Source organism: Thermobia domestica, chromosome 13 (genome assembly GCF_964235325.1).
Source record: "Thermobia domestica chromosome 13, izTheDome1.hap1.1, whole genome shotgun sequence".
Lineage (NCBI taxonomy): Eukaryota > Metazoa > Arthropoda > Insecta > Zygentoma > Lepismatidae > Thermobia > Thermobia domestica.
The window spans coordinates 169,663,418-169,682,736 of NC_137466.1; the positions used below are offsets into that span (position 1 = coordinate 169,663,418).

Here is a 19,319-nt window from a genome sequence, read left to right on the forward strand (position 1 = left end):
TTTCTAATTTTGATCGAAGTATGCCATAAAAAATGTATGGCTTAATGTACTAGACTGAAAGATAGAATACAAGAATATGTGCCTGCTTATTTTGAAATAAAGTATACTCTTTTATTGCAGAAAAAAAGTTTGTAACAACATTTTACATGTTATTCAATATATACGCAAATTATGGACACAATTTATTTAACAATATTGTTTAACTAAGTTTAAAACCAAGCAGTTTCCAAAGCAACACCATCAAAGTAACAAAACAAATTTTAGATGGCATGAGTAAAACATCTCATTACACTAAGGCAAGTATCGATGTACATTGTTTTATTAAATAATTTTTCCGGTTAGCGTACGTACCTTTGGTTTGGGAGATCAGGGTTTGATTCCTGGTGGGAGCTCATGTGGTTCGAAAATGAAATGAAATGAAATCTTTTAGTTTAACATCCTACGATTATGTCCTTTAGGCTAAGGGAGACGATTAATTAAGGCAAGTGAATGATGATGGAAGAATTGGTGGAATGAAATGTGGGAGGAAACGGGAGTGCTCCGAGAAAACCCATGGACACGTTGTTGCCCACCACAAACACTTGGCGGAGATCGAACCAGGAACCCCACGCACCAGAGGTAAGCACTCTACCATTGAGCCACCGTGCCCTCATGTGGTTCGGATCCTACGTTAAGCTGTAGGTCCACATCTCATATAACCTCGTGCTGAAAGGGACGCTAAACTTAAAATCAAATTAAATTAAATTAAATAATTTTTCAGAGATATATATGATACGAAAAATATATAATTCTTTACATGTACACGAAAGTAAGAAAATTTACAATACTACAAGAAATGAAACAATGTAATGAACTATTGACAGAAGTTCGTTTATGCCACTATGCAATACTTAGTTATAAATGACGAGACGTACTGTTAAAGTAGAACCCCAAACTTGCAAATGCACACTAATCATGACGTTAAAAAGGGTAGTTAGTTTTGTCAATACATATATAATAAATATCCTTACAAACAAAATCTTGAATAGCTATCTATTTACACTAGTATTCATCACACATCCAACAATTATAATTTGAAAAAAAAAAAAAAAAAAAAAAAAAAAAATGGTAGACCACAAATATTTGTCTAGCATACTATTGGGTTGGTGAGATTGAAATTACCAGTTTCACGTCTAGGGGGAAACCACTCCCTATAACGCAACCAATACATGGATCGAAGTCACTCGTACAGTGTAACAAGTCCATGCGTTGTCAAAAGACATGCTGGGGTGTCCACTCAGTTAGAAGGCAGAAAGTTGTTGAACAGAACCATGTGAAAGAGCACCATGGAGAACTCACAATTGCAAATGATTTTCCTTTACGACTTCAAACTGGGACAGTCTGCACACCTAGCAGCGAAAAAGTCAACAGTGCATTTGGTCAGGAGTGGTGAATGAACGCATCATACGCCATTGGTTTGTAAAATTTCGTGCCAGTGACACGACACTGAAACATGAGCCCCGACGCCACAGACCAACAGCATGTTTTGATTAGCTCCCCATGAACATTGTGGAAGTGAACCGTTGGAAAAATGTTCGTTCAACTGCAGACGAATGAGGTACACACCACACAACTGTCGTTCAGTAGCTCCGCGCAGTCGGTAATGTGAAGAAATTGGACTCGTCTACAGCATAACCAGGAAGTTCCTGAATCGCATTGCCACTTCAGATGAAGGACGGATCTGCCACAAGCATGAGGGCTGAACCGTAGACAGTGGCAGGATCGTGATCAACGATCAGAACGGTTTCAAAAACCCGCAAAACGTGTTGTTACTGGTATAGTTATCTATAGTGGAGTGATAAATGGTTACTCTGCTGAAATATACCACAAACTTGTCCACAAGCATCCAGTAATGGTTAACACACACGGTGTTCTCATGTTACACAAAATGCATGGCCACATGTCGCTCATAGGACGATGCAGAATTTTCATAAGTCGCAGCAGTGGCCGTTTGTCTTAATGTTTGCATGTTTGTACAAACTTCCTTCCAATATTTTCAATTTTCGTTTTTGTGCTAAATCACTTTTCGTTTTATTGTGAACATCATCTTTTCTTAAACAAATGCGTTTGAAACGGAGCTGGTTAGTCGCTTTTTGCTTGGGAGTTTGCCAAACTCCCTAGCTGGGCCACTGTGAGGTTTGAGAGGTGTGGGGGATGCGAGGATCCTTACAGTGCCTTATAAGGATCTATATGTTTGCAGATATTTTGCAAGCAAGTCTACCAAACAAAAACAACTTTTCCAAAACAAATGCTTTGGAACTGGAAATTCTCCACCGTCCTCCTCCTGCAGTATTGATTGACATGGTTTTCGCGTCAAAGGGAATGTCTGCTCCTTTGTGACAACGTTGCGTCTCGCAATCAAGTCGCATACAGAGGGGAAAAAAATAAATAAAACCTTGCGCCTTGTCTAAATGCGAGATTGCCAACCGGTCATAGCTATTAGTCCTGTCAACCAAGTAAGGTTAAGGCAGCTATGGAGACAGTAAAGACGACCCCGTGAATTTCTAATTCGATAAAAAAATCTGAAAAATTGATATTGTCAGACTTGATCCCATTCGTCATAAAACGTACTTGCTTAGTTTTTATTGTTTTTTTTTTCTATTTATAAATAAACAAAACGTCGCCCCTCCTTGGTAGTAAGTCAGACACGAACATTTACAATTAACTTTAATCCCAACTTATACAAACAGCATAAGTGGTTATGTGGGTGTGAAATTAAAGACACTTTGTTTTGTTTACCGTGTTTGTTGTTCGGGGCGGGGAAAAATGCATGGAGTAAAAAAGGTGTTGTGGATATCCAGCATCTGCACAACAAAATAAAAAAACATGAAAATTCGTCAGCTCATATAAAGCACGTTCTTAATCTTACACTGCTGGGAAATGTGAATATTGCTGCTCAACTAGATACTGGTTATAGGTGGTCCAGTCAGAATCAAAATCAAAAAGTGACGCAAAACAAGAACGTGTTCAACATAATCATCAATTGTATTCCGTTTTGTGACGTCTTCGAACTGGCTTTAAGTGAACATGATTATACAGACTCTTCTTCAAATCCAGAAGTATTTCGTGGATTAATTAATTTCAGTGCTGAACTTGACAGCGCTCTCAAGAGTCATTCAGAAAGCACAACGATTTTTAAAATTAACTTCTCCATTGCATTCTTGAAGTATGCCATGAAGAAATCACTATTATTATTTATACTAACTTTTATTATTATTATTATTAAAGTATTATTTACAATAATATTAATAATAATGAAAACGGTGAGATCATATAGTGTGCACCACCTAAAATCCAGAGAACGAGCCGCTACTGTGTCGCAGTATAAAACCATTCCCCACCCATTATCTCCCATACTAACTACCACCTTTTCCAGTATCTCATTACTTCTTAGTAAGGAAAAAATTCTGTAATGACCAGGCAATGCAAAATGCAGCTGAGGGCTTCTTCAAGTTGCAGACTGCAGATTTCTTGGTCATGGAATCCAATCGTTGGCAAATGTGTGTGACTTTAGCAGAAGACTATTTTGAGCAACCAGGTAGTTTTTTTTTTTTTTTTTTTTTCCTTTACAAGTGGCACACGTCAGTTGGAAAATTCAATCACATCAACACAACACATTCAACATAGATCATCACAGTTATATATTATATATACACGAACAACAAACAACATGAATTACCTTTTTCTTCAGTTCTACAGAAATAGCGTTTGCTTCTTTCAGGAAAATTGCATTTCCCCACAAATCATCTCGTAGAGAGGTAAATTGATGATACTTCCATTTGCGGAAAGCCCACGCAGCAAGTTGGAATTCTCGGTCGCTCCAGTTGCACTCTGCGTCAAACAAGGGGTTTACTGAAATGCCATTAGGCTGTTATAGTCACACAATAACAACACACACACACAACAACTTATGTTTTTTTTTCTTTTTTCATTTAAACAAACTATACAGAAAGTATGAACTTTGCAACAATTCGTATTAGTAACACTAGCATTTACTTAAAATTACAAAACAAACATAAATGAAGCACACCAAATCAATTTTTAGTTTATTTGTTTATGAGTCAACATTAAAGGTTATTTTGACACTAGTTACTAGCACCATTTGCGAGAGGCTCTCCTTCTTCTTTATGTTTATATATTTAAATCTTTCATTTTCTAAACAAAATGATAATAGAGAAACTTTGAGTTGCGATTAGTAAATATCAATAGCAGGAAATTCATTTTTAATAAAATACCTAATCTTAACTTACCATCAGGCATGAGTATGTCTTAAATATGAAGAACGACATTCCTCGGAAAGCAGAAATACATAACAATAGTGTAAAATTCACCCAATACCGGAATTGTATTTTACGTAACAGATAAAGCTTCTAATCGAAATATCTTTCTGGTATTGGCTCAAAAAAAAAAAAAAAAAAAAAAAAAAATCTTGGAAAAATGCATATTTTTGCATATGAATCTACTTGAATCCCTGACTGAGGAAATTACAGGGAATGGTATCGCCAGACGTTTTTCGGAGAGAGGCTTCACGAAGAAAGGTATAAAGTCAAACCTATTTGCCAGGAGGTAATGAATTTACTCTCTTTTATGGAACCTAATTTCTGTCAAAACTTCTGGAATAAGAATTGTAATATAAATTAGTAGTATCTCAGCTTCTTGTCCCCAATTAAGCATATTGTTACAGAAGGTCATTATAACTATTATTAGGATTATTATTATTATTAAAATGTTTGAAACGAAGAAAAATGATCAACGACTAAATATATAAGTCCCTAAAAGAAACCTTCTACGAAGATTGGAAAGCCTCTCGTCAAAGCCTTCAAAATGAATTCCTGACAATCCTACAAATAGCATGCAATGTTTCTAGCCACTGAATCATGCTAACTAGGATTTTTTCCCTTTGTATGAATAAAAAATCTTCGTGACTTATTGCAGTTCTTCGTTACTAGTTAGGTTTCAAGGTCACGATTACAATAGTTAAATTGAAATACTTTCTGTTAAGTATTAGCAAGTTCAAACTTACCAAATATATCTTCTTCATTGTTAAAGTCCTCTGGTGTGTATGAACTGTACATAGACATTGTCATGCTTTGCTCTTCCACTTGCTTTTGAAGAGCATCTATTCGTTCTTCATAAATCTACATGGAAAAGAAAGATATGATTGATTCATTAATTAGAGTTTAATCACCAAGGCTAAAAAAAATATAACTAATAGTCTATAAGAAAAAACTAAGATATTATTTTTATTACGATTCTACTTAAATTCAAAATAAAATTGCAAATCATCATAATCTGCACTATCCTGTCGAGTCTGGTTATGTACAAAGCCTGTACAAAGACTTCTTTCATTCTACTAATGCTTACCCTCATGAAAACTTTTGAGAAAACAGGCAATGTACAGTGCCTGTTTTCGCATGTTTTGCTCATGTGCTGCAGGTGTTACGTGTAAAGTAAATGGTTTGGAACAGAAACAGGCACTTATCCGGGAAATAACGCCTGTTTTTGAATGTAATAATTCTTGTCCTGACATGAAATCACATGTGTGCACAGTACATTGACTGATCAGTACCTGTGCGACGCACATGTACATGCAATGTTCAGAAGAAAATGTTGCGGACTGCAGACATGTGCAGATCAGCGAATGTAAGTTCATGTGTAGCACGTGGTATTTAGTGAAAACGTGTCTGCGTATGTAACGGTACGAACACATACAATGTAATCCACCGATATTGTAAACATGTACATTTGCGTTCCAGGCCAGCCGGTATTTTAAATATTGAACGAAAATTTTCTGCACATTACATATAATGTGTTCCGTTTTTTAACGTGATTTTCAGCTATGCTGAATTTCAAAAGAAATTGCTGTGAACATGAGCTGTTTTTTCCCTGTATTGCCGAATGTTCATGCAGGTTCCAGAGAATTGTTCATCTAGCAGGAGTTTGTTGTTTACATGTCTGGTACATGGTATGTTTTTAATACGGAAAATAGGATTTCCAGGTGGTTTGTTTTTAGCAGAAAAGGGTTGTATAAACATGAACTGTACATGGTATGTAGTGACAGCATGTGTTTGCAGGTTACAGAGGAACAGTTCACTGTCTGAAATATAGAAGAAACATGCCCGGTAAACAGAATGTTTTAAATCCGAGAAAAGGCCATTTTCAGATGGGTTTCTCATGAAAAATGAAAGCTGTTTTGTAATTAGGTGTATGTTGCTTGTATCAATATCATGTACATGCAGTGTCCAGCTACATGTTGCTTTCGAATGAATTCTTGAATTTCCAGCAAAACAGACTAATCTCGACAATATTGGAAGGCTCACTGTGTGGGTAGAAATTTGCAGGTGCAAATTTATATTTTCCTGGACCAGCAGCAGATACTGGTATGTTTAGAAACACTGTGTTGCTGCAAATTCAGTCTTGATTCTTATTCCTTCAGCAAAATTTCGAACTCAAGTTTCATTCAACAGTGTACACATTTTATAATTACCACAAAATGGAAAATTGCTAGTAGGTCTAAAGACCAGGGACAGGTTAAAAAACCGAAAATTGTGCCCTATAGTGTAGATGTCCGCTAGTTTGAAATAATGGCTGCCAGCTTGAAATTGGGACCTGTGCATTCAGTGTTAACTAATCGAAAAATGTAGTGTTCGTATCGTCTGAAGCGCCTATTTCCAGTTCCCCTTTCACTGCATGTTTGCGATCCCTGTACATTGCATGTTCAGTGCTCTCAAACAATACTAGAATAGCACTGGTCTTCTTCCTTTTACATGCAATGTTCAGCGGATGATCAACTGCTGTTGAAGAGAAAACACGTTAAGATCAGTTGCAAAACATGCAGTCCACAGATGTTCCGTTCGGTTATAGGTACAAAACATGTGTTTTCCAGGTACAAACCAGGTGTTCACTTCTTTCTTGTTTACCTGTGTTTTTCCGTTTCCAGGGACTGAACACGCAATGTTTTTAAAAAACATGAGCACATGATCAGGCGTAAAACAGTGTTCCAATTTCAAGGGTTTTCCAGGCGCATGTTGTACATGCGCATGTACGGTACGTGTTTTTTTCTGCTGGGTATCCTGAACTCTTCCCATTAAATTCTTCTTCTTTCCACATAGATCTTAGTTTCATCCTACTGTCTATTCATCGCGGCTGCTGTCCTGTCATTTTCATGTGCAGGGATATCATAGGTAAGCACTCTTTCTTCATTCTTTGTACATGTTCATATTAACGCAACTTAAATTTTATTACGTTTTCTCAGACACTTTCTTTGTTAAGTGAATTTATGATTTAATTTCTCTTTCGATCTTTTCTTGTCTTTCCGAGAATGCTTCTTAGGAATCTTATTTTCATTGCCTGGATACTAATTTTTTGCCATTATTCGCGTTTCTACAAATTACATTATTATGGGTGATGTAGCATCTTAGCTTTCCTACGTATGTTTCTATCTCAGAAAATGTAGTTGTCTAGTATTTCTTCATCATTAGGCCATTTTCCGTCACTTTTGAAACGCGGATCTTTAAAGCTTTTTCTATTTTCAGTGGTTCTCTCGTGGTTCTATTACGTCGATGCTCAATTCTTGAAATGATCAAAATCGTTATTTTTCTCTTGGCTTACATGAAGACCATGCTCTTTGGTATGTTTGTTCCAAGCATCCTACAATCTTGGTACTTCTTTTTCTTTCCAAATCATTACATTGTCTGCGATAAAGAAACGAAATTTAGACTGATAAAGTACGACTAAGTGTGAAATACAACCAGAGACTCTAGCTTACGTGTCGATTTACTAACCACTATGCTACAAGTCTCTTTCTTAGACTTGCCACACCAGCACTGGAAACCGCAGTGATTTGCATACCAACACAGTTAGCCAGAGAATAGGGTTTGGTCCTCGATCCAGTCACACTTTTCATTCTTTGGATTTCATTGAATCTACACTTATAGAGGGTTAGCGTTAAAAATAGCCATTTTCTTTTTTCTTATATGTGGTATGTTTTCTTATATGTAGTCCAATTTTAATATTTATATTGATCTCTCACTTTAGATTTTTAGAATAAGATATAGAACTGTTAAGTAAATCGTCTAATACTTTCAAACCACTATTAATGTGATAGGAGAAGGATGTTCTTTCACTTTACTCAAATTGTTTTAAAACGTTAATAAACAATAATATTACGACACGTACATAAAAGCACGAATATGCAATATGTACGCAAAACCTATAACGTAAGAAATGCTCAAAATATATTAAATTGGTATAAATGAAATGTCTGCTTTGATGTCTGGTGGGAAATTCACCTTAGCAGCGCAGCACAGGAATGGACTAAGATCGTATGTCTAAAACTCTGTACACTCTATACAGAGAAATAGCAAATAGGCTGTCAGGAGGCAGTGCGTTGTTTAACAGAATCGTATGAGAGTGCACCACGGAGAACATACAATTGTGAGTGATTTTTCTTCATTTCTGCCTTTCTGATCCAAAGTGGAACATTCCGCACAGCAAGACGCAAAAAACATTAACTGTGAATTTGGACCAAGAATAATGTATCAATCGCCATTAGTTTATCAAATTTTGTTCTGGTGACAATATTGTAAACCTCGTAGACGCTGACCAACATCACGAAGTGAAACAGTTTGATCCATGAGTACCATAAAGTTGACACTAGCCAACAAGAACCGCAGTCTGGAGGTATGCAGTTCCCTGAGTATAAGGAATAACCAAGAAAGCTTCGTGCTCCGAATTGTCACTTCAGATATAAAATGGATCTATTATAACGTTCAGGACAGTGATGGGATCGGAATCAACGTTCAGGATGGTTTCCTAAACCACCTTTCTACCAACACATGTTGTTGCTGGTATGGTGGTCTATGGTAGGAATGATCTATCTTTCTCAGGTGAGATGAAACCATCAATGCAGATTATTATAGTGCTTAACTGCATTAAATGCCCCACAAACTTGTCTACAAGCATCCTGTAATGATCAACAGACATGGTGTTCTCATGTTGCACGACACTTTTCGCCCAATGTCGCGCAAAGGACAGTGTAGGCTCTCTATGAGTTGCAGTTTGAAACTCTACCTCTCCACCTTATTCCTCACTTATCTCTTCCACTAACTACTATGTCCTCAGGCATCTCAAAAATCACTTCTTGAGAGGAAAGGCCTTGTTTATGTACAGGCGAAACAACGTGCAGTTGAGAACTTCTTCACATCGCAGACTCTAAACTTCTTTCGAATGGAATCCAATCGTTGTCTGAGCGAAGGCAAACTGTGTGGTTGAAGACGGCTATAGTATTGATTTCCAAGTACTTTTTTTTTTTCTTTGGATATGGCGCACTTGGAGCGGAAGTTTTATTCCGGACCAACCTAATATGCAGCATAACAGAAAACGTTACATTTACTGTTCCGTAGAAAATTAACAACGTAGCCCAGAGACATATTTCGGTTATTTACGTTGTAGGCTTCTTTAAAAATAAAAGGAAGAGAATAAATATTACGTTTAAAGAAGACTCTTCATTTACTACGGAACAGAACGTATATATACATAAGCATTGTTTCCAGTTTGAAAATATCGTTCGTTCGCTTTTTTTTCTTTCTTTCTTTCTTCACATACTATTACGATAGTTTTGAAAATATATTAGTAAATAGTCACTTGATGCACACCGCGAAATATCACTTTCACTGATTACACTAATTCATGTTTTGATTTGAAGGTATATGATGTGTTTAACTCCGTTTATTAGTAGCTATTCGTATATAGTAAAAGTATTCTGAAAGCAGAATTATTTCCTGACATTATGAACAAAATTAAGTTAAAAAGATAACAAATATGTGTGTACATATATATATAAAGATTTGAAATTTTTAATAAATCCACTTCAAACCTCAAAGAATATAGGTTCTGCTTACTGCAGGTGAAATATTACTATTTAATGGTAACACTAACCGTCAGATTATTACATAAAAGACATTTCCGCTGGAGACAGATTCCATTAAACACACATTTTACTATGTACGCATGGACGACATGAAACAAGCTTCACATGTTATAAGTTTCGTATTTGTATAGTATTATGGACAACATTCTCCATACTACTAATTCTAGATATTATTGAAAAGAAGAATAGAAACTGGTTCAGACACTGGCTAAGAAAGAATTGTATCATGAGGGACGTGCTAGAGGATATGGCAGCAAGAGAGGAAGAGGGCGAAGGAGGCTAGAATTGATGGACAGTATCAAAACAGAAAAATCATATGTGAAGACGAAGAGATTAGCTGAAGATCATGGAGCATGGAAGCTTCTCAGTTGCGGCCAGTGTCCTGCCAATAATCAGTGATATTATTCTAATTCTTTAACAACCGGTTCTATATATATATATATATATATATATATATATATCCAGAACCGGTATATACAGGGTAGACAAAAGAAAATGTTTTACTGGATACCAAAGTGACAATTAGAAATCTACACAGCATCCTAATACAAGGTAGTGTGACAAAATTAGACAAGCACTGCGAATATCTTGGAAACAAATTATTCAAGATAGATAATTGTCACAAAGTATTGGAAAGACCTTACTCAGCAATGAATCGACAATTGTTGATAATGGTTATGTATGCGTTTCAAATATAAATAACCTTTACCACTACACTCATGTGATCCCAGTTTTCATTCTTGTTATCTAAGCATTTAAGATCAAGAAATAAACGCTTATACCTTGTTCTGAGAGATCATATGTTTAACCCCGTAGCTGAAAGAATTTCCGTAAACGAAGATAATTAAACTAAACTTTACTATTCCTGGTTATAACTGGATAAAATTTACTGTTACGTATGAGAAAAACTGTTCTGCGAACTCGAAATACTTTAATAACCGGTTCTAGCGAACCAGTTGGATAGCACCACTGCCAATAATGGCATAATACCTATGTTAGTGACGATACTAGCAATCTATGCTCAATTTTTATTTTCTACAGCTATTAAAATCAATTTTCTTGTAAATAATAATACTACAGTTTATCTCATATGGAAAAACTCTGAACACTACCAAGATAAAATAACTCTCTTTTACCTTCCTTTGTTCTTCGAACAATTGATCAGCTTCTTCCTTCTCTTTCCTAAACTGCTCCTCTAATGCAAGAAGTCGTTTTTCCATCTCCACCTTCAAATCAATTCCTTGCTTTTCTTTCAGTTCAATTTGTGCGAAATTCCAATCAACAGTCTCTCCATTTCCAGGAGTTTCGGCTGGTGAGCCCTTCTCCCTTCTCTCTCGGGCTGAGATAATACATAAATAAGTTTTAAAAAAGGAATATAATTACAAAGACATTTACTTTAATCACATTGTTCAATCCTAAGATCCTATTCTTAATAAAATAAGATCAATCAATAATAACTAATGCACCAAAATAACAATTTTAGAACGTTTTCTTCTAAATCATTTTTTACTGACAATGGGCAAGTTTAAACTAAAAAAAAAAAAAAAAAAAAAAAATCTAACAAGGTGGCAAGACAATAATATCGATTCAATTCTCTAAAACGCTACAATCGTAACTTAAAATTTATATTTTATTAAATGTATGTCATATAGAAGTAAATCTGAATGTTGTGCAGATGAAATAATAACTCTGATATCTATAATAATAAGTCTAACATCTATAATAAGGTTAAAAAGGTTTGAATTTTCAGTCTGGAAATTCTAAAATGTTATATGTTCTATAATGACACTTGTAAGATACTTAAATTTTAATCTTAAACTAAATATCAAACTTCGTCATAAAATCTACATTCCGAGAAATTAATATAAAACTTGGTTTTTAATAAGTTTAAGATTTTTCATTGTCATAGACTGAACAGTTAGAAGACTAGAGTGGATTAAATGAAGCTTTTTTAGTAATTTAATTTAAGAATTGTACTTTCCAATTTCAAATTTAGCAATAATTAATACACTATTAATTGAGTTATAATAATCTTTTAGGACGCTGGAACCTCAACACCATAGGAATGGAGAACATTTGTTAAACGTACGGTATATTGTTTGAAACAGAAAAGGTTGAAGTTATAGTTTCTTCTGGATTAATAGCTTTCTATTTAAGAAGCTTTTAGTATCAAGGCTCATAAGACAAACCTTCCACTGAACAGGAAGTATATCAGAGGAAATGATTAAGAGAAAGTAAGTGAAAATATGAAGGAATAATAAAACAAGTAGTTGTAAAGATTAAGTACAGTATGAAATATCATCATTATGACTTTTCTTATTTTCTTAAGATCACACCCGATTCTTAACTCTTTTGTAACAAGTATGGATGAAATTGTGCGCACTAAGTAAAATTTCGAAAAAAAAAAAAAAAAAAAAGAAACAGATACTAAACTATGCACAGGGTCAGAGCACCTCTCGAAAATATCTTCCTAGAAACTATACCTTCATAACATTGCACCCACAAATGGTTATGGCTGGAGAATTGGTGCACATACAGCTGCGTTATGCATAATTAAGTGCAACTGTCTGAACGCCATTATTAGAGTTGAGTTGATTTTAACGTATCTTTCATCAGTGAGGCTATATGAGACGGGACCTACTGATTAACGTGGAATCCGAACCACATGAGCTCCCGCCGGGAATCAAACCCGGGTCTCCCATACCAAAGGCGCGTACACTGACCGTTTAGCTATGAAGGAGCTCACGCCATTATTAGAGTTCGACAGTTTTTAATTCAAATAGTTATGCAACGTCAAGATAGCAAAAAGTTGTATGCCTACAGAAATGAATCTGGGGTTGCTCGGCAACACTGGAAACGTCTCGGTGAGCAATCTCAAATACCAGAATTGGAAAAGTAATTCAAAAACTTACTTACCTTGTTCAGGATGATTAAATCTGAATACATGGTTCTTCCCTAAAATCACACGAGATCCAGTTTTGAGTACAACAGCTTCATTCACTTCTCTGCCATTAACATAGCACAAGGCTCCTTCCTTCGGTATTAGAGTTATAATTCCTTCCCGATTTTCGAATATACAATGTTCACTCAAAATGTGTGAGCCACATAGTTGAATGTCTTGTGGAATGTTTGCTTCTGCCGAACCAACTCGTGTGATTCCGTCTTTAATATAGTACAACAAACATTCTGACATAAAGGGGTCTTCGTTCAAATTGACTAGATGAGGTGTCTGAAAGAAAGCAATAGGTAATTAATTTACGGTTTGTAGTGCTAATATATTATTGACACTAGTGTTAATAATATTTAGTGTTAATATATTACAATTTGATTTAGACTTTACAAAGACAAATATTTTAATACACTCAAGAAGAATTTATGGGAAAATTAGTATGGCTGATTACTGGATTACTAAAGAAATATTTAAACGAGTCAATAACGACATACACTAAGTTTTTTACTCATGTTTTGTTTATACTAAATTTACATTTTATTAAGTAAGTTCACTAACAAGACTAATACAAAGTTAAGTCCTGAACGACTATAAATTACATCAAACAGTATTATAAAATGGAACAAATTTATTGACCCTTTGAATTGTTAATTTACAGATTTTAGATGATACATTAATTTTGTAGCTAATATTCATATGTATCCTATATACTTTAATAGTAACTTTATCATTTAAAAGAATTAACAAAGACAATTGAAGAAATCATACTTATTCAGATGAGAAAGTAGAATATTCCATTGCCGCGAAACAACGCAGATGTTAAAATAACAATACAGCAAAATAGACGCAGAGCAATTAGAACCGTATTATTTATCTTTATTAATATTTTTTAATCGTTATCTTATATTTGATAAAATATTCTATGATATGCTTATCTTTTATAATAATATTTTTTTTATCTTTAAGTGATAATGGATAATAATATATTTATCTTTATTAATTATATTTTTTTTTTAAATATACTATTTAAGGACGAAAAATATTCACCTTAAAATTATGAAGATAATTAAAAAGAAAGTTAAGAATAGCTGGATCAAATGATCATGAAATTATCGAGGGAATTTTGCACGATTTCATTAAATTGTACCAGTTTCTAATTTTTCATAAGTTCTCTGCAGATGGTTAAACACTCTCATTGGTAATGAAACTTTGATGTGAATTTCACTGTAGCTCAGTTGCTCTAAGATATTTTTATATTAACTACGTGGAAAAGATTAAATAATAAATTACCACAGATAAATAGGTGGTATTAATATCGTATATAAACAGATAAAAATGGTTGACAAACTACAGTAAGCATGGCTGCATATTTTCGATCGCCTATTTGGGAATGTAATTACAAAGCAACAATGGTGAAGAATATTAATTTGAGGAGCAGGATAAAAAAGAAAACCGGTAGAAACAGACCAGGAAATAGAGAAATAAAACTGTGTGAGAAATAAATATAGGAGAGAATCGTTGTACTAGATAGTACAAGGAAATATCAACCCATCTATCAGCATCTCTGTAATCCTTTACTTAGTGGCACTGGCGCAAATCACAAGGGGGGAGGAGGAGGATGAGGGGGACATGTCTCATCCAATCTTGGAACGGAGGGCTATCTCTCCAATAACCAGATTTGAAATGTATAAATGTATGGGGAGAAATATGACGACTTGTGTCCGACTGCCGCAAAGGAAAGTGAAATGAAATTGATTTGCCCCCCCCCCCCAGAATAAGCCTCAAATCTGACCGCCTCCCATGTTGAAGACAACTCTGCTCCCCTGACCCTCCACGGATTGTTTTTCAACTTCATAAATATTTTGAACATCGCTTAATTAATCATGGGAACGGTTTTTACCCGTCCCCGTCCCCCCAATGCTGAAAATAGATTTGTACCGCTGCTCAGTGGTCATGTTTTTGCTTGCAAGTAAAGCGGTTGCAGCATTTTCGGTATAACAAAAGCATTTGCTTCAATTTTTATTCACACACTTTGCAGCATTTGCTTCAACTACTTGAAGGATAAACAGTTAGTTCCTTTTATTCATTCGGTCTATTATATCTCTAGACTGAATCAAACTAAAATGTTTCCACAATTATTTTTACACAAAAATACGATTTACGTAATTTGAATTAAAATTTAAATGGAATGATGAAAGCTTATAACTGAATAACCATTAGAAATAATGTATTTGTTTTAGAGAGAAACAAAACGAATATCACTTACTTTCTTTGGTGAAAATACTCCTACAGTGTTTCCATCTTCTTTTACAGCTACGCCCATTTCAGCAAAAACAGCTTCCCGTTGCAGCCTGATCACTTCTGTTCTCTTCAGCTTTTCCTCCCACGTTTCATTGAGCTCTGAAATTTAAATATTTACTCTTTCACAATTACAGAAGTTAAACGCAAAATATCTATGAGAATGATGTATGTAGTCTCGTATACCCAATCAATTTCTGATTTCAAAAATCACGTATGACAGCATACTGAATGTGTATCTTCAATTGTAAAGTCCATTCTCTGTAACTGGGTTGTTTCGAACGTAACTCCATTCTTGATTAATTTAAATTTATTAAACTCTGCTTGTTGCACATATCTTACAAAAAAGTATTTAAATAGCCATTGTCATAACTATAGGTTAGTTAAGCTGTGAACACTGTTCAATCACTACTGGTTTCTTTCTAGTGTTGACTGCCTGAGAGCATTTGTTCCACCTCCTAAGTTAACAATATTTAATTAGGCTCATTATTCTCATAGTATCATAGTAAAATACATTTACCACATGAAATCATGTTACATCAAAATTGGAATTACTCTATCTTTCCAGTGGCGGATCCATAACTTTCCCGAGTGGCGTATATCTCGGAATAAATTAAAAGGAGATTTTTCCGTTATATGTATGTATCTATGTATGTGTGTGTGATATTTCTCTTTATGCTGCTAAGTTCAACTTGGGATATCAACTTTCAAGTTCCGATTTCCCTAAAATTTTATATTTCTACATAATAAATCTACTTGTTTTGATCCTTTTTGCTGTTCTTAGTTTCCTGTATAGTATGAGAGTGTTTTTAGGTACGTGTCCTTGTTGAAACCAGAGCGGCGTCAGAAATTTTGAAACGTAACTGAGGAAAACTGCATTTTTTCATAACTTACAGCATTATAAGTTCCGTTCTACACCTTGTATAATGAAGTTCGAAACCACTTACTTTTCTTTCTTAAATATATAAGATAATAGATTTCAGTTTAAACTCAGGCATGAGACGCGTGTCAGAAAAAGGGCCGATATTTTTTTTACGCAATTTGGCAACACTGATGAAGTTGAGCATGCCCTAATATTCTGTGCTTGCAACAGAGATAGAATCGTACGTGTGGAATTGCGTACGTAGGAGTAGCAATTGGTGAAATGACGATTTACGGGAAGGTTTATGTTCATTCACTTTGGTATTGGCGCTGAGAGGACGCACCACCACAGAAAAATGTCTCGAACAATTCTTGTTATTTTTTATTTTATTTATTTTGTATGTGTGTAAGTTAGACCGTCGACTTCAGAAGGTTTATATCTCTTCATTCTTGCGCAAAAGGATTGGTGGGTGGAAGGGGATGCAAAAGCAGATTGTTGGTCTCCAGTGGTTCTCAGCCGATGTGTCGCGACACACTGGTGCGTCACGCAGTCCTCTAAGGTGTATTGCGGAAATTTTAGAATTTAAAAATCATGAAGAATTTAACAATAATTAGTTAAAATCGAAACAGACTATACTACTCAACGCCTCAAGCGGTAGCAATAATGCTCAACGCTAATCATTATAAAAACTAATAGGTTTCACTATTATAATGGATATTATTATTATTATTATTATTATTATTATTATTATTATTATTATTATTATTATTATTATTATTATTATTATTATTATGTGTTGCGATGTACTGGACGTTCAGTAAAGTGTGTCGTCAGTCAAAAAAGGTTGAGAACCACTGGTCTAGTAAGTTAACAGAAAAATAAATAAATAAAAAAAAAAACTCTTGTAGGCTTGCTCAAGCAAGGAGCGTTGGGCTGGAGAAGACCTACACTCGTATTATCTCTGTACCAATTAAGTACTATAGACATCACTATCTTTATGTATTTCCGATATATTATTTTTTAAACTTCAACCAACCAGCTCTTCTGGTAATTATTCGTAGACTCTAAATGTGCAATACAAATGTTATCAGTAACGTATAGTCAAGCATAAGATCTTTTTGGTGTTATTCCTACATTGTTTCATGATATATATTTTTTTTTAAAAAAAGTGCTACTGCAGATATGTAACTAAAGATCATAATTCGATCCCAGGGTCAGTGTTGCTAATTAGATAGCCACTACAGATTAACTTTACAGTACCTATGTCAAACTGAGCAAAGTATCTGTTACGAGAGACATGTACAAAAAACAGATATATTAAAAAAAACTAATAGAAGAAGAAATTTATTGTAATTGATATAGAAGTACATATTTTGGCCATTTTTCAACGTAGTCACAATGAATCTCCAGATATTTCTGCTGATACAAGTTTCCGTAATACCCTCTGTGTAAAAATCTGCCGTATGAAAGTAGAGTCAGTCCAGAACTAATGTCTTGAGCATTTCATTGTTGTTGAAATGCTTCGATACAAGCCACTTTTTTAGTTTAAAAGAAAAAGAAATCGTTGGGAGTAAGGTCAGGACTGTAATAGGGATGATTAAATACTTCTAATCGAAATTTTTGAATTATCTCAATAGTATGAACTACTGTGTGTGCGCGGTTATTGTAGATTGTAGACATCAGAAGAATTCCAGAGCGTAACATTCCTCTCCGCTGATTTTGGATGGCAAGTCGCAAATTATTCAGTGTTTGGCAATAAACATCTGCTGTAGTTGTTCGTCCTGATTCCAAGAATTACACAAGAATCACATCCTTTTGGTCCCAAAACACGCTTACCATGATTCTATGAACTGATGATGTTTGTTTGAATTTCTTGGCTTTAGGCGAACCAGAGTGAAGTCATTGTATTGACTGTTGCTTCAACTTCCCAGTGGACTACGCTATTCAGGTTTCATCCCGCGTCATTATGTGAGAAAAGAGGTCATCCCCATCCTTTCCGCAGCAGGCCAAAGAAATCACGTGCAGCTGTCATTCCTTGCTCTTTTTGAGTGTCTGTCAACATTTTTGGCACCCACCTCGCCCACAGTTTGTGATAATGTAGCTTGTCAGTCACAATTCGATGAATTGTTTTCACTTCTGCAAACTCTTTAGCGAGATCAATTATTGTGAACCGGCGATTGGAATGAACTTTCCCGTTAACGCGTTCCACTAGATTGCCTGTCTGAACACTACGCCTTCTGTTAAGCTTATCGTCAGGCACATTTGAACGCCCTTCCCGAAACTCTCTGCATCATTTCCTGACCTTTCCTTCACTCATTACTGTCGATCCGTAAATGGAATACAATTTCCGATGAATGCCAGCTGCATTCTGTCCTTTTACATTCAGAAATCGTATGGCGGATCTCGCTTTACATTTTGCGGGATTTTGTATTACGGCACTTATTTCACCTACTACTACCCCCACGTACGAAACTCTACACGGACGATTTTATCTCTGATGCAAACACTAAATATTAGAGAATGCTCTGCGCATGCTCAACTTCATCAGTGTTGCCAAACCGCGTAAAAAATTATTGTTTTTTTGACATGTGCCTTGTACTTCAGTTTAAACTGAAATCTATTACCTTGTTATAGATTGACTAACTTGTTTACTTAAAGATTCAAAAAACATTACGCGAGTTCCATTTCTCGCTTCAAAAAGTACACTGATAATTTTGAATATTGTAAACGTCTCTAAATTATGAATGTCAGCAGAAATTACTTAACCTAATAAGTATTACAGAAACCAAATATATTAGTTTGAAACTAATTCGCAATCAATTTAAGTACGCACAAACGCACGAGAGATTGCCAGTTCTTGCTTTGTTCACTAACCTGCAATTAGTTTCTCGCTTGCTTGAAGTTGATCCACCGCCTCTTCTGCAATGGTAGACGCAGGAACCACTTGTTGTCGATCATTTTTCACAACCTTCATACCATCGTCTCCTTGAAAAAAATACACAAATAATAAACGTAAGACAATACTTAGCATACAAAAACACTTTGAATGACTGGCATCCACAGTAAAATATGTTAACATTGAAAGCACTCACTACTAGCAACTATACATTTTTCTCTTTCTTTTAAAAAACTGTAAGTCACTTCGAAATTTGTATTTCAAGCTAACGTTGGCAAGATGGATAAAACATTAATAGAAAATCTAAAGTAAAAGCTTACTGCTTTCCTGTTCTCCTTCAGGC

The 19,319-nt window shown here is 35.0% G+C and overlaps 1 protein-coding gene across 9 annotated transcripts in view; it reads right to left on the bottom strand.

The window, feature by feature from the left end:
* Positions 1-19,319, bottom strand: part of unc-104 (kinesin family member unc-104) — a 209,262-nt gene that overhangs the window by 40,561 nt on the left and 149,382 nt on the right. For 7 of the 9 annotated variants that reach the window (XM_081736858.1, XM_081736859.1, XM_081736857.1 and 4 more), the window contains 6 exons: positions 18,955-19,065; positions 15,187-15,320; positions 12,887-13,199; positions 11,107-11,309; positions 5,063-5,177; positions 3,719-3,891 (listed from right to left, as the gene is read on the bottom strand). In XM_081736858.1, coding sequence (XP_081592984.1) covers positions 3,719-3,891; positions 5,063-5,177; positions 11,107-11,309; positions 12,887-13,199; positions 15,187-15,320; positions 18,955-19,065 — 1,049 coding nt within the window. The remainder of the gene's footprint in view (positions 1-3,718; positions 3,892-5,062; positions 5,178-11,106; positions 11,310-12,886; positions 13,200-15,186; positions 15,321-18,954; positions 19,066-19,319) is intronic. The other 2 variants (XM_081736861.1, XM_081736865.1) reach the window with 1 other exon arrangement.